This window comes from Rhinoderma darwinii, chromosome 2 (assembly GCF_050947455.1).
Source record: "Rhinoderma darwinii isolate aRhiDar2 chromosome 2, aRhiDar2.hap1, whole genome shotgun sequence".
NCBI lineage: Eukaryota > Metazoa > Chordata > Amphibia > Anura > Rhinodermatidae > Rhinoderma > Rhinoderma darwinii.
In genome coordinates, this window is record NC_134688.1 from 397,668,202 (window position 1) to 397,685,278 (window position 17,077).

Sequence of the window (17,077 nt, forward strand, 5' to 3'; positions counted from 1 at the left end):
GAAAGCGGCCGCGAAAAAGAAGTGCAGGTCACTTCTTGGGACGTTTTTGGAGGCGTTTTTCATTGACTCTATAGAAAACCGCTCCAAAAACAGCTGTGAAAACCGCTGCGAAAATCACGAGTGGCTTAAAAAATGTCTGAAAATCAGGAGCTATTTTCCCTTGAAAACCGCTCCGTATTTTCAGACATTTTTGAGTTTGCGTGTGAACATACCCTTACAAGGAAAATATACAGAACACTTCAATACTGTATTTCTAGTTGTCCAGTTATTTATACAAATATTTTCTGATTTTCTATTTTTATTCCCTCACTTTCCTAGCAAGTGGTTGTCACGTGCCTACTAGTATTGCACATGGAAGTCTTCAAATGAGTCACAACAACGCTGTCATAACCATCACATGCAAAACGGGATACAAGCTTTTTGGCTCTTCTTTGATCTATTGTGATGGAAAGAGGTGGAACAACACAATCCCCATGTGTAGAGGTACTGTAAAAAGTAGATTTTTTATTAAGGCCTTATTCACATGAACGTGTCCTTTTTGCGCGCACAAAAAATGCTGCGTTTTGCGCGCGCAAAATCTCAGTGTGGCATCTGTATATGGTGCATGGCTGCGTGATTTTCGCGCAGCCGGCATCATTATGACACTCTGTTTTTATGTTTACAAACATAAAAGCAGGAGGTGCTTTTCTGTTTTCATTCATTTTTTTTAATACGGTTGCGCGAATCACACGCGGCACCCAAAAGTGCTTACGTGTGCAGTGCGCGATTTGCACACACCCATTGACTTCAATGGGTGCGTGCTGCGCGAAACACGGGCAAGTATAGGACATGTCATGAGTTTTACGCAGCGGACATATGATGCGTGAAAATCACGACCTGTCAGAATGGCCCCATTGACTTACATAAGTCCGTGCGACGCGCGTGATTTCCACGCGCGTAGCACGGACGTAATACACGTTTCTGTGAATGAGGCCTAACAAGAATGAACTGGAAGTTATATTTAGACTTTAAAATATTTTTATATGTTCGTTTTTTTAATTATATATTGTATATAAAGCAATTTTACATAGTGTTATAACACATTCATTCTTCAATGGGGCTTAATGCACACAACCGTAGACTTCGTCCGTAATTACAGACCCATTTTTGTCTATGTCCGATGGACAACTTCCCATATATTTACGGGAAGGTATCCATGCCATAGAAAGGCTTTGCAAAAGATAGGGCGAGTCCTATTTTTACTTTTTATGGACGTGCTCCCATACTTAACCCATACATACAGACTGTGATTATGGGCATGGTCGTGTGCATGGGGCCTAAGACATAGGTCAATTAATTCTAAAACTTCACAACTCATCAAGCCTGCCCTTAAAGGGGTTGGCCAGGAATAAATGTACTGTTTTTATGTGACAGCATTTTTTTGTTCTTTAATGCTCACCTGACCGCACCTGCTTTAAATTTTTAAGTTCCTGTGACGTTCCGTGCTTCAGCCCAGCTTACACTTCCGACTGAGGCACGGCTCATCCTCAATTATGTGTGCAGCCGGTGGGCCAGGCGGATATTTCCTGAGCTCTTCAGAGCTCCGCCTCTGGTCCCACTGCCTCCTCTCGCTTTGACTAGGCTGAAGAATTGTAGGATATATATCCTGGAGGATATATGGACAGTGAAGTCAGAGGCTCCTTCTGGAGCGAAATCCCCTGCCAAAGGGTTACGGACACTCTGGCCGGGGATTCCGCTCCTGGAGAAGCCCCTGGTGTCACTATCCATATTTGGACAGTGACATCAGGGGTTACTCCTGGAATTCCGCTCCTATAGGGAACCCCTGACATCACTGTCCATATATGGCTGAAGAATTGTAGAATATATATCCTGGAGGATATATGGACAGTGATGTCAGGGGCTCCTCCTGGTGTGGAATCCCCCGCCAGAGTGTTGCCCACGCTCTGGCCAGGGATTCCTCTCCTAGAGTGAACTTCTGACGTCACTGTCCGAATTCCTTGCCAGAGCGTTGCCGACTCTCTGGCTGGGGATTCCACTCCTGGAGAAGCCACTGGCGTCACTAGCCACATATGGACAGTGAAGAGAGCTACTCCTGGAGCGGAATCCCCTGCCAGAGCATTAACGATGCTCTGGCCGCTCCCATATATGGACAGTGACATCAGGGGAGCGGAATCACCGGCAACAGCATGATGCTCCGGTTGGGGATTCTGCATCTAGTGGGAACCCCAATGGTGCTAACTTCAAGGGGGTGGCACTATCTACATGAGCACTGGCACTTTATATGTGGGCACACGCACTGGGGGGCATTATTCTGTATGGGGGCATCTGTATGGGTATTACACTGTATAGGGACATCTATGTGGGCATTATACTGTATGGGGCAGCGATTAGGGCATTATGCTGTATGGGTGCAACTATAGGGCATTATACTGTATGGGGAATTTGTGTGGACATTATACTGTATGGCGGCATCTGTGTGGGCATTATGCTGTATGGGGCATCTGTGTGGGCATTATACTGTATGGGGCATGTGTTGGCTTTATACTGTATGGGGCAGCTAGTAGGCATTCTGTGTAAGGGCAGCTATTTGAAATATTATACTGTGTGGGAGGCACTATGGGGCATTATACTGTGTGGGGGGCAGCTGTAGGGGCATTATACTGTGTGAGGGGTTCTATGGGGGCATTATACTGTGGGGAGGAACTATGGGAGCATGATACTGTGTGGGCTGAACCGGGTGTGTATAGGCGGGGATTGGGCGGAGTTAGAGGCGTGGCTTAAAGGGCAAAACATTTACCCGCTACGCGCATCGCTTGTTCCTCTTTGCGATACTTGAAAATTCAGAGGTATGAAGACAGAGAGAGATTTACATACATTTATGGCAAATGGTCTAAAAAAAACACTTTATTACCATTGTGTGAAGTACATAGTTAGTACGGTTGAAAAAAGACACATGTCCATTAAGTAGTGTTTGCTTCACTGTAAGACAGAATCTCTTGGCACAGATCCAGCAGCAGGTTAGGAAGACATGCTGACTGGATTGTGTGTACCAAGATGTCTCACATAGGTGGAGAGGGCGGACTTGTATCTATCACACTGTAAAAGGGGGTGGGGAGGGAAATTGGTGACTGTAATTAGAGCAGGGACAGATGCAGACAGTGGGTGTTTGTGACATTGTGCAGGGAGGAAGCTGGGTGACTGTAATTAGAGCAGGGATGGACCCTATAAACATAGAGGAGCGTGACAGTATGCAAAGAGCTGGCCGGGATGCTGGAGAGGGAGCAAGGGGGCGAGACTGCAAGCTGTCTTCTCAGCTACAGCAAGGGATCATGGGTATGATGGGTTACAAGTCAGGAAACAACCAGAAACAGAAGCAAGGGATGTAAACAAACAGGGCAGCAGTGACGATGGAGATCAAACAGAAACTGATTAGAAGGTTCGTAGGGGGTTTAAGGGAAGGCAAACCAAGGCTGGGGGACACTTTTTAGAAAATATTTTTTCCCTGGCCAACCCCTATAAGAGGGCACTAGTTTTAAAATGTGTTCCCTTAAAGAAGCACTCTGTAGTTGTTTTTCTATCCTTAGGTCTATATCCCCCCAATATATATACTCAGCAGGTATTACCATATTTGGTTTTTCCTTTCTATCTGAATTCTTCTCCTTAGTTGAGTTATGTGACCTCACTCTGACCTGATAAAATCTACAGCAGTTAATGTAGATAAGAGTCAGCCTCTTCACTTCCTGATTTATGGACTGCACTAAACAGGTTCTCCACAGAGGGGATACAGAAACAACTGTCACTAACTACTTATGAGCAGACACATAACTGTCAGTTATGTCAGGAGGATGAGCTGCGACCTCCTTCATTAAAACTGTTAGACAGTTATGTGTTGGCTCATCAGTAATTAGTAACAGTTGTTTCTGTATCCCCTCTGTGGAGAACCTGTTTGGTACAGTCCATAAATCAGGAAGCGAAGAGGCTGACTCTCAATTACATTAACTGCTGTAGATTTGATCAAGTCCGAGTGAGGTCACATGAACCAACTAAAGAGAATAATTCAGATAGAAAGGAATAACTAAATAGGGGAATACCAGCTGAATATATATATATATTGGGGGATATGTATCTAAGAACAGAATAAAAAAAATATGTGGTGTAGTGTTGTGTGTAAAAAAAAAATATTTGCAATGTTTATGTGAACGCTCGGGTAGAATTTTGGTCCATGACAGAACTGGTTAGGTTTGTCACCCCCTACTAGACACAAATCTTGTTCCCAGAAAATGTTCGTTATAGCAAAATGTCGTCGTCATGAATCATCATCATCATCAAAGATAATTAGTATCACCTTTGTTATATAGAATGGTACCAGAATGCAGAATACATCCTGGGCTCTGACAGATGTTGTTAATTTAGCCCCGAGGCTCTGTTCACACTTGCGTTCATGGGTTTCTATCAAGCTTTATTATATTTTTGACAGCAGCCTGACAGAACCCAACAGACCCCATTATAGCCAATGGGTCCATTAGTATCAGTTGGGATCCATTGGTAAATGTATCTTTCACAATCTAGTGGACTTGGAACATTAAAGCACCAAGTGAATTTTGTGTGTTCATCATTTTTTAACAGTGTACCATTTTACATTTGATTTATAGTAATTTAGTCAACTTTAAATAGTTGGTAACATTGTAATGACAGGCTTCCAAAATGTTGTCGGAATTATCGGTTTTATTCTTTACTGATATAAACATAAAATGGCCCATTCACTTTTTTTTTTCCAGAGACGGATATGATGGGTTCCAGCTTACAACAGAAGAATTCAGAAACCGAACGGACGTTTGTAGTTGGAAACTCATCATTGTTAAAAAAAGAGCCTTTATTGGTTTCATTTAATGCCACACAACAAGTTAATGACAATGCAGGAATTGTTTTCATTACTAAAGATGTAGCAGCACCTAGAAAAGAAAAAGATTTAAAAAATACAATGACTTCCTATTATGGCCAAGATTTATTAAAAGTCTGGGAACATCAAAGACCGTTACAGTCACCAAAGACATTCCTGTCATTTGGAGATGAAAAAAACCTAAATCAGCCAAGTATTAAAGGATTGAAGGCTGTAAGGATCACATCTACACCTGAAAATCATACTGAACTACCTAATATAAGAAAACATGTCACAAGGTATAGATGGTCATCTACTGCTACACTTAAGCATAACTCAAAAACAACACACAAAATAAATCAAACTTCAGAGATAAAAGCTTTGCTAAATCGAATGGAATGGTATTATAGCACGACACCTGGATCATTAGCCTTTATGGATCAAACAAAGCATTCACATTTTATAAAACAAGAAAAAAATGCTGCTACCAGCTCATCTGTTGGTCCTCGAAGGACCACAACATCAAATATTCCACATTTGACCCAACAGAAACTATCTAAATATCTAAGTACAACCTCAATCCAATCCTACAACTCCACTCAAATAACGACAAACACCACAAACTATTCTGAAGACACTTATATCATTATCAAAGCAAATGTTATAACCCCAGCACAAGATGTGAACGTTACTGATCAGGATAACTTCATAACTAGACACATCGTCACTCCTACCGATTTGGGATATAAAAAAACTACGAAGCACAGTACAAACTTCTCTAAACCATCCAACACTAAGATCATATCGGCAATCACTCCAGAAACTCCATCCACAGTTACGACCATCACAAGTAACTCTAAAAGAAACCATATAAACGTTGGCATACTAAAGCGAGCCTTCAAAAGAAGAATCCAATGTGTTTACCCTCCAGTACCCAGTCATGGAACTTTCCGTTTTCTTACTATAAGGGATCCACTCCCACACCAGTATCCTTATTACATACAGTACTCCTGTTATCCAGACTACACGATGTCTGCAGGCGATGTGCATAGTTTTTGTAAGGACAACGGAGAGTGGAGTGGAATTACACCAGTATGTAAAGGCTAGTGAAGTATATACCAATACCAGTAAACACTATGGCGTGCCCTACTGTCAGAGAACTTCAGGGTATCTTATAATACTCTTACACTTTGTAATGATTCATATATAATTCCACATTATACAAGCTCCATCAAAGCACCTGAGAATATAATATAATAAGAATACCTGTATGTGTTATTTTGATTTCCTATGGGCGTATGTTTGGGTTGCATAAATCTGTACTAACTAATGTGGATATTGGGCATAACCATTCACTTTCTTGAAAGCTAACACAAAAGGGTTCTGGATTAGGAATACCCAAAACATTTATAAATCTCCTTTTTGCACTAAGGTATTATTCTTAATGTGGTTGTATGGGAAACCGCATTACACCAGTCTATGGGTTGTGTACAATCCCTTTAAAATTATTTCTCATTGTTCTCATGAATTATAAAAATGTTTAACTGCTTTGCCCAAAAATATCATAAATTTTTTTACATAGTACGGTTGAAAAAAGACACACGTCCATCAAGTTCAACCAAGGGATGGGAAAGGGGAAGTAAAAAATTTCTACACATAGGAGCTAATGTTTTTTTGTTCTAGGAAATTATCTAAGCCTTTTTTAAAGCCATCTCCTGTCCCTGCTGTGACAGTAAAGAAGCCTTGTCGCCTCTGCAGGTTGAACCTTTCTTTTTCCAGACGGAGGGAGTGCCCCCTTGTTTTTTGAGGGGGTTTTACATGGAACAGGATTTCACCATATTTTTTGTATGTGCCATTCATATATTTATATAAGTCAATCATTACGTTCAGTTAAAGGGGTTTTCTCATCATTAGGGTACGAACAGACACAGCGTAAACACTGCAGATTTTCAACAATGAAATTATTGCGGAAAATCCGCAGCGTTTTACAGTAGCAGCAGTGTGGGTGAGATTTCAACAAATCTCGTCCCCCCACTGCGGAAAAATGCAGCCGAAAAAAACCGCACATAAATTCACCTGCGGTGCGGTTTCTTCAACCGCAGCATGTCAATTAATGCTGTGTAATCGTAGCTCTTCTGTTGTGGGTTTTCCTATTGAATTTAAAGGGGTGCTTAAACCCGCAACAAAGTGTTGTGTGTTGCGATATTTGCGGCGGAATCACAGCAATACCCCTGCAAAAATCGCAAGTAATAAAAAAAAATAATTCAGTTATACTTACCCAGAGTTCCCTGCTTCTTCTCCAGTCCGGCCTCCCTGGATGACGTAACAGGCCATGTTACCGCTGCAGCCTGTGATTGGCTGCAGCGGTCACATGGCCTGCTACGACATCCGGGGAGGCCGGAGCAGACGTCAGAGAAGGGAGGGGGTAAGTATGTACGAAAATTTACACAGCGGAATTTACGCCCTGAAAAAACGCACCACCGTGTGGTGCAGGGTTTTGGACGGCATTCCCTGCGGTGTTCAGGTCGGATACGCTGCGCAGCTTGATGTAGTGTATCCGCCTTGAATACGCTGTGTGTGATCCTACCCTTAGGATGAGAGTCAATATCCCGGATATGGAAAAGGGTTGTTGAGATGAGAGAACACCTTTAATAAGGTCGGATGCTGTTGGATCTGTGAACCACTTGAATATGAACATGTTGAGGTTACAAATAATGCAAAAAAAATATCCAGCAAATTCCATTAGAGTGGGACGATAAATCAAGGGGGATTTAACCATCTACATATTGTATTTATACATATAATATTTCGGTGTATTTCAATATGTACCCTCATGCAGTAGTCATTTGTACTAAGAATAAACACGAGATTTAAAGGAATATTGCTTTATTAAAGGCAAATTGTAAGGAAAAAGGAATAAACATACATGCATTTCTTGTAGGAAACAGAGAACAAGCTATACATGCCGGCCATATGAAATATTCAGTAGTTAAAATACATTTTTGATTCCTTATTTCTTCACACATTCAATGTACAGTACATGTATAACAGCAGTTCTATACTCTACATTCAGTGTCACTGCAGATCGCACAGGTTACTATATAACCTATATGTATGTATGTGTATATATATATATAATAAATTGGAAAAGAATATACAACTGCAGATGTTTTTATCATTGTATGTTTCTGGTCTGTAATAAAAAGTATATTAAGGTGCAAACTTTACTTTTAAGATGAGCCCTAGTTCTATGGTAGCTCTTTGCTAGTGTTCCATGTGGTGGCTAAATACTCAATTTATTTTGCAACAGAGTTCAATGCGTATTATCATCAATGGTTCTTGGAGTTTGTATGTCCTTCCAATAGGATCAGGGGAGGAAACAAATGCAAATATTGCTGGTTGTCACTTTTAAAACCCATGCAAATCATAATCAAATATATTTTTTACTGCAGGGAGAAGCCAGAGGGAAGCCATTCGGAGCCGAGCCCGGCACCTATTAAAACTATGACTTCTCTTTTTAAAAATATGATTTTTCTAAAAGGCTTTAGATAAACCTACTGGTACATGCAGGGAGGGTCTAGAAAAATATATTAGAGAAATATATGTATATATAGTTATGTACTATATAGGTAACTATATTTTATACTAGACCTATAATGAAACCAAGTAACCTTGGTGTATTGCCCTAAATAATTAATAGAAATACCTATGAACTTGTAGGGTCAATTAACACATAGTCGTATGAGAAAAACATGTATAAATTTTATTGAATATAACAATGTAACATAATTAAAAGATGAATCATGCTGAGCATGAAATAAAACGTCTGTCGATTGCAGAGAACATGGGGTAAAAGAGACATAGTCATGAAAATTACATGTGTGGACTATAAGACGAAAAATCAGTCAATCAGATTTAACCAGAAAGAATGGATGACAGCGTGCAGCAAGACAAAGGTAAATACTCTTGTCAGAGATAACTACACAAAATTGTTGTAATATCAGAAAGCTGTCATGTTACTGGACCTGATATATGCAAGTGCCAATACTATAAACGTTTATAGATGAAGTAAGACACAACACGAAACATGTAACATACCCATGATAGCTCTCTGCAAGGAGAGTACGTCAGTCCCGACGCGCGTTTCGGCGAAATGCTTTAGAGTAAAATATAGTTTAGTATAATAAAAGCACCTGTCTCCATAGCATGCTGACCGGGGTTAGGATAGAATGAATGTGCCGACAGGTCCCCATTAACAGCCTATGTACTTCAAACAAAGGAGCGTACTTTCCTTGCTTGTGCTTTTGTTCTAAGAAAGATTAAGTGATTTTATATGACAAGGAGTGCTGAATTATTTTAATGCTACGAGTTCTAAGTCATTTCACTGCCCAGTGGTACCATGTGATCGTTGATTCGAAACCTACATCTCTGACTGATGTGTCATAAGAAAAAAAGTTTAAAAAAGGGGCCTTGATGCTTTTTCTTGAAGGTAATAGTATTACAAGTTATATGCATTCAATTACTGGAAATAAGTCGTTGATCAAGGGATTTATTCTGCCATATTTGGAGTTAGAAAGGAGTTTCCCTAAATTGAGGAAAATTGGCTTAATAGGTTGAGCAAGATGGACTTATGTCTTTTTTACCATGTTATTATGGAAGTGTCAAATTTGGCAAGATGCCTTCGACCATAGCCGACTGCAGTACACAGAGTCTAACGTAACCAATTTAATAAATTGTTAAGAAAAAAGTTATAATAATTGTTAATGGAATTAAGAGTAGATCCGACATTGGCTACTGAGTGCCTCGGAGATACCAGCTTTCATGACGATAGTTGGTTTGTGTGGTTCAATTTAAGCTTACTTACTAAACTTCCCGTTAAAACATTTAATTGGGCCAGGACTTTTGCACTCCAAATCTTGTTGAAATCAAGGCAGTTGCCCTTTCGGACAGCCCCATTGCTTGACCTTGCATCTATACTTTAAATTCCAAGTTTCTACCCACATCATTGTTTTTCCTAACAAATTCCCTTAATCAGAAGATCATGGACCAGTCGATACACTTTAATATACTTTATATACAGACCTAGAGTATATTTAAGTGCAAACTCATTCTACAGGTATATACATCTCCTTTTAAAGAGGACCTGTCACCTCTCCTGACATGTCTATTTTCATGAATACTTGTATTCCCCATGAGATAACAATTATTGAACATATTTTCTAAGAAGTCTGCAATGTGCCGTTCCTCTGTTTTTTCTCCTAGAAATTCAAGAATAAATTGACCACTGGGTGTTACCATTCCCCTTGTCAAAGGGGCGTGTTCCTACAGTCTGTCAGCACTAATTGGACATTGTCAGTCTGTGTATGGATACACCCCAAACTGGTAACACCCAGTTGTCAATTTATGCAAACATTTGTAGGAGGAATAACAGAGGGACAGCATAATGCATAGTTCTAAGAAAACATGCTCCGGAATAGTTTTTTCATGGGGAATACAAGTATTTACAAAAACAGATATGTCAGGAGACATAACAGGTGCTCTTTAAAATATGTTGTTCTGTAAACAGGAATTAATAAACTGCATCATTTTCAATAAAATAATACATTAAAAAATGGGTATTAGATAGAGATGGATGCATTTATTGCTGCCTTAGAGTACATCAAAGTTACTTATAGTATATAAGTAAACAACCACATTCAGGTTACAGAAATCCATTAGATGGCTTACGTTTTAGAAGGAAACAATCATAAGTGACCCACAGGACCGTAGCACCTGGCCACGTACATGATTTTAAGCCATAAGAGTGTAAACCTCAGCACTTCTGACCAATAAGCAATTGCAAGAAAATCAGAGATTTGTACAAGTACCATCTAGTATCAGGAATCCAGCTGTCTGACCGACCCTCTCACATTTTTGCTGTTTTTATATTTCAGTACATGTGACCAATGCTCAAAAGAAGAGGATTTTATATTTTGTAAATTTGAAGAATGCTTCACTTTTCATTTATGTTGACAGGGTTTCTAAACATGTGAAAATGTCTCATGGACAGTCGATGTTTGTATGGTAATTGGGATATCGGGGGCTGTATGATGCAGATGGCCTCATCTGCACCCTCTAACTACCTGGTCTTCTTAGCTCTACCATCACCCTACTGTTTGGGTGGTAAAACCCATCAATGATTGCATGTAATGAGGATGAAAAAAAACTATTTCTTTCAGTAAAAGTGCACCTAATATATTTATCTTTTATGAATCTGTACTACATGGGAGTATATAAAAGTTTGTAACATATCTTATTAGGGAAACTTCGCATCTTCCAGCAGCCTTTAGTTCACCTTTACCTTTCTGAAAGCTCTCCCTAAGCTCTGCTCAGTCCCTCCAAAATCTTTCTAAAGGAAAACAGTAACTAGAGGATGAAAGGAGAGGGATGTAGCTGCAGTTTCTCGCTCTCTCTCTGAGACTGCATGCTGTGAGAGGGGAGAGGGAGTAGAAGTGGAGAGACATTTGATTGAATACAACTCCTTTGTCCTGCAGATACTCGATACTAAATTTACAGTGAGGCCTCATGCACATGACCGTGTATTTTTGGCCGTATACTATCCGCAATTGCGGATAGTATAAAACACATGTTAACCTATGACATACACACCTGGAAAAGCCCCAACATATACGTTAAATAGAGGCTGTGATGCTTAACAGCAGCGTTCATCGCCATGGACTATAATGGTATCTGTTTAATGGAAACATCATCCACTCTCATAACCCTTTTCATTATGTATCCGTTAAACGGATACTATTATAGCCTATGGGTGACGGATGCCACTGTTAGGCATCCGTTTGACGGATCCATCCCACATAGGCTATAATAGTATCCGTTTGAAGCTATTGAAAAGCACATGACATATCCGTTAAATGCATCCGTCACCCATAGGCTACCATATTAAAAACGTATACTTTTTTTTTACTGGATGCCTCTGGATAGAATAGTGTAGTACACTAGCCAGCAAAAAAAAAAGTATACGCGATGTATACTGCCTGACGGAGGCCAAAATAACACTCTTCTAGTCTCCCACGGCACAATGAATGCCTCTGGGTATGTTTGATGAATGCGCCGGGATCTTTACCAACGCATACTTCAAATGTGTAGCTAAAACGCAGTGTGAAAGAGGCTTAACCTAACGTTAACTGTGTTTAGCTTTATCTATTTGAAGGGAACTTGTATCTCAAATATATATTGACAAAGAAAGAGATATAAAAAAATGAATTAACAATATAGGCGGTTCTTTGAGCGGATAGCATGTAACAACAAGCTCCAAGAGTTTTATATTAGGACAGATTTTCTCAGCACTGACACCTAGACATAAAGGACATGCTACGTAGATGTTGGTCTCATTAGCAGTAATAGGGCTGCAGTATTGTACCCAGCGTGAGGTTACAAATCCTATTAACAGAACAGGGATTCAGCAGGAGCACTATGCTATTAGAAGAATGCTGTGTGAGAATAGGGAGATGCTCCCAGATCAACCACTCAGGTACAATTTTGGGCTAATAAGGTTCCAAAGTAGATACATTGTCGCATTGCATTATCCAGAAACTAAACCGTGAAAAGAGCCCTGACTGGGTGATCTGTAGTTCCACTTCATTCCTAAACTTTATGCATTAATAGACGTGTTGCTGCAACTTGTGTTAACAAAGGAAAGCAAAAATAGTCTTAAAAGAATGGAAGAGCCGAGCTTTACTATCCATGGCCTCCTATCATTTCGTGGAGGATAGTTCTTCATTTTAACAGTAAGCTGTACCTCTGTAAGGTTATAGAAAGACTGGTCAAGGCTGGCTAGGGAAAAATTCATTTCCAAAATGTGATTTGCTTTTCAAAAACATTTACCGTTGTAAAAGACGGCAAAATCTCTCATATATGAGGTTTTATTACATCAAAATCTGCCAATTTCCGTAACTGTAAACGGACTTAAAGGAACCTGTTTTCACTGTTAGGGTATGTTCACACGTAGTCAACCAAAACGTCTGAAAATCCAGAGCTGTTTTCAAGGGAAAACAGACCCTGCTTTTCAGACGTTTTTTTACCAACTCGCATTTTTCGCGGCGTTTTTCGCGCCGTTTTCGCGGCGTTTTTTACGTCCGTTTTTGGAGCTGTTTGCATTGGAGTCTATGAGAAAACAGCTCCAAAAACGTCTGAAAGAAGTGTCCTGCACTTCTTTTGACGAGGCTGTATTTTTACGAGTCGTCGTTTGACAGCTGTCAAACGACGACGCGTAAATAACAGGTCGTCTGCACAGTACGTCGGCAAACCCATTCAAATGAATGGGCAGATGTTTGCCGACGTATTGGAGCCGTATTTTCAGACGTAAAACGAGGCATAATACGCCTCGTATACGTCTGAAATTTGGCCGTGTGAACATACCCTCAGGGTATGTTCACACGGCCTATTTTCGGACGTTTTACTGGCCGTAAACGCCCGAAAAATCTGAAGCATCTTCTTGGGACGTTTTTGGAGCCGTTTTTCATTGACTCTATTGAAAACAGATCCAAAAATGGGCATGAAAAACGCGAGTGGCTTAAAAAACGTCTGAAAATCAGGAGCTATTTTCCCTTGAAAACAGCTCCGTATTTTCAGACGTTTTTTTCTACGCGTGTGAACATACCCTTATAGTGATTCAGAAGGACACAGACCCTGTGTTTGGTTTGACATCTGCTTAATCGATAGCAGAGATCCTCAATTGCAACGTTCTGTCTCCATCGGATTACAAGTTACGAAAAGTCTGTTAACTACTGAACTCCTATATGGAACGATTTCACATCTGTATATTGGCTGTTGATTTTTGAGTGTTGGACCCACTTTAATTGTTTTTTGGATACTTATAGGAATCCTTTGGCTCTACATTTTTCTTTTCTTTTATTATATTGTTAACCAGCCCAACAATAAAAACTTTGATTATAATGTGGTGGATATATTAAAATAAATATGCTTATATTTTTGTGGTAAAATTCTGTTTTCCTATGGCCTAACACTGGGCTTAGAATTTACTTTTCAGTTCAAACTATAAATAAAAAAATTCCAACAGGAATAACTTGCCAGTTATTTTGCAGTAACAGTTTCTTGCAATGTTAACCGTTTGTCAACAACAAAGCAGTTGCACGACTAAAGCACATCGATTTGGTTCAAGAATTTATATTTCCCTCGTCATTTCACTGCATCATACAACTGGAACTTGGTAAGAAGTCCTGCAAGTAAGTGGCTACAGCTTTGGTCAGGTAAGTCATTGTGCCAAAGGCCCCGCTTGGAGCGCTATCATAGAAGTAGTTACAGATCCCAGTTGCTGGATCCTGGTCAAGGTAAAAATCTCCGGCTCCCAGGGCTTTCTGTTAAACAAAAGAGATACAAGTTCGGATTTCACATATGAATTCAAAGATTTTCTGAGCAGCCCATATAATATCAGTATATATTCTAGTATATTATCTAGTCTTCATGTAGACATATTCTGCAGGACTGAGAATGTATTCAAACCAGCGCCTAAACCTTCAATCCAATTGCCCTACTAAAGACATAAAAACATCCTAGAAATAATCCTCATAACAAAAACAATCCAAAAAATGTGAAAATACATCTCCGCTTTAGGGCAGATTCAGACGAACGTTGCGTTTTTGCGCGCGCAAACAACTCAGCGTTTTGCGAGCGCAAAAACCATTTGACAGCTGCGTGTGTCATCCGTGTATGATGCGCGGCTGCGTGATTTTCGCGCAGCCGCCATCATAGAGATGAGGCTAGTCGACGCCCGTCACTGTCCAAGGTGCTGAAAGAGCTAACTGATCGGCAGTAACTCTTTCAGCACCCTCGACAGTGAATGCCGAACACAATATACAGCAACCTGTTAAAAAAAAAAGAAAAAGTTCGTACTTACCGAGAACTTCCCTCCCGGCCGTTGCCTTGGTGACGCGTCCTTGGTGACGCGCCTCTCTTGACATCGGGCCCCACCTCCCTGGATGACTCGGCAGTCCATGTGACCGCTGCAGCCTGTGCTTGGCCTGTCATTGGCTGGAGCTGTCATTTGGACTGAATTGTCATCCCGGGAGGTCAGACTGGAGGAAGAAGCCAGGAGTTATCGGTAAGTCAGAACTTCGTTTTTTTTTTACAGGTTCATGTATATTGGGATCGGAAGTCACTGTCCATGGTGCTGAAACCGTTTAACTCTTTCAGCACCCTGGACAGTGACTATCTCCTGACGTCGCGTAACGGAAATTTTTTTACCGGGTTCGGCTAAAACGAGTTCGGCCGAACCCGGTGAAGTTCGGTTCGGTTGTCCGGGTTCGCTCATCTAAAAAGACACTCCGTTTGGATGTTTGGAAACAGAAAAGCACGTGGTGCTTTTCTGTTTACATTCATCCTTTTGACAGCTGGTGCGCTATTTCAGTCGGTTCGCACGGAAGTGCTTCCATGCGACCTGCGTGGTTTTCACGCACCCATTGACTTCAATGGGTGCGTGATGCGCGAAATACGTGGAGATATTGAACATGTCGCGTTTTTTGCGCAGCTGACAAACGCTGCGCAAAAAGCATGGACTGTCTGTACTGCCCCATAGACTTGTATTGGTCTGTGCGTGGCGCGTGAAAACCACGCGGCCCGCACGGACCGAATACACGTTCGTGTGAATCCCCACTTACTGAAACATTTTCGAAGGCAGAATTCTGGCACAATATCACCAAATGCGCCAAATTTATTATGTGTTTTAGATTTTTTTGCACCATCCTCAACAGTTTAAAAAAAAGTTTGGAAAATATAAAACATACCAGATTTAATAATGGCATGTGGCATTTTTTAACGCACATTTTTGATGTAAAGTATGCCAGCTAAGAAGTGCAATAGAAAGAGGAAAGTCAGTCATTAACATGTCGAGCAATATGCGCCAGATTTATCATACAGCGTGCACCATTGTGTTGTAAATGGTCTGTGAATTGTCAGATGCAATGCCACTGGGGGCTGTTTTTGATGAGTGCAATTGCCCAGGATATTGATACTTTGACGGGCATGATGGCTGATAAAGCAGAATCTCCTATCTGTAGCAGAAGAATGACATCATTTAGATGCGGCCTTTCAAAAACATTCCCAAGAAAAGCGCATTGAAGGCTGCTGTAACTACTAAAAAGTAGAGGAAAATACCCGGAAATTGGGAGATGGACTCTTTCTGAAGATGTTTATTCCTAAACCTCAGCTACACACAACTATTTTTCTTTCTCCTGCATTATTTTTGGTCAGTGGGGCAGTAGGGAGCAGACTCACACACGTTTTCGATTTCTATGATGAAAAATGGATGGTTCATGCTCATAGTAGAATTTTAAAGTGAAAGATATAGCGGAAAGCCAAGTAAAATGCTACCTGGTATCTTGTACACATACTCAATTACTTCATACATTACAGATATCTACTCCTCTCATGTTGATAAACCAAAAATAGAACAGTCCAAAGAGTTTTATCCAAAAAAGTGTTACTTCTAGAAACCAACTCATACCTGGTCCTGTAGAAATAGATCACTGGCCATGTGCACAATACGATCCACGAGGATGATGCCGCCGATGCTATCAACATCCATATCTGATACCAATGTAAGTACATGTACTGCTTCCACTAGTAGCTGTCTGTACTCGGGTTGAGGAACATGGTTGAGGACAGACTCGACGTGTACAGCAAATTTGATTTCACAAGCAGTCATCTGACAGAAATCAAAGACTTTTAATGTATTATAAGGTATTTGCAAAGACTAAAAATAAAGTGCAACATTTAAGCAAACTGCAGAGCAGGCAGCAAATGCTTTTCTATACCGGCAGGAATGTTTTATTGTTTTTTTTTCACCATAAACACTGAGGGCATAATGAATCTATACGGCGTCAAGGTCTGATCATGGGATTCTGACCTCTGGCACTGCCACATTGCCTACCATGACACGGGGTTGCAATGCTTCGTAAAACTCAATGACACTTTGGCTTTTTTTCCCCACAAACAGCAACACTCCAAACCTACTGATAGGTCAGAAATGCAATACAATCCTACACACTTTCTAAAAAAGCCTACGTGGGACTTTAGTGGGGGTCTCAACAACCACAAATTAACAAATGTTATACATTTAAGGCTTCATTCACATCTGCATTGGAGGCTCCGTTAGGGGTCTCCGTTGCAGACCCGGAAGGG

The 17,077-nt window shown here is 40.6% G+C and overlaps 1 protein-coding gene across 3 annotated transcripts in view; it reads right to left on the reverse strand.

Annotated features, from left to right (window-relative positions):
• Positions 1-13,143: 13,143 nt before the first annotated feature.
• PHKA2 (phosphorylase kinase regulatory subunit alpha 2) overlaps positions 13,144-17,077 on the reverse strand; it is a 93,554-nt gene continuing 89,620 nt past the window's right edge. For all 3 annotated transcript variants that reach the window (XM_075854024.1, XM_075854023.1, XM_075854025.1), the window contains 2 exons: positions 16,401-16,601; positions 13,144-14,256 (listed from right to left, as the gene is read on the reverse strand). In XM_075854024.1, coding sequence (XP_075710139.1) covers positions 14,083-14,256; positions 16,401-16,601 — 375 coding nt within the window. In that variant the 3' untranslated portion in view covers positions 13,144-14,082. The remainder of the gene's footprint in view (positions 14,257-16,400; positions 16,602-17,077) is intronic.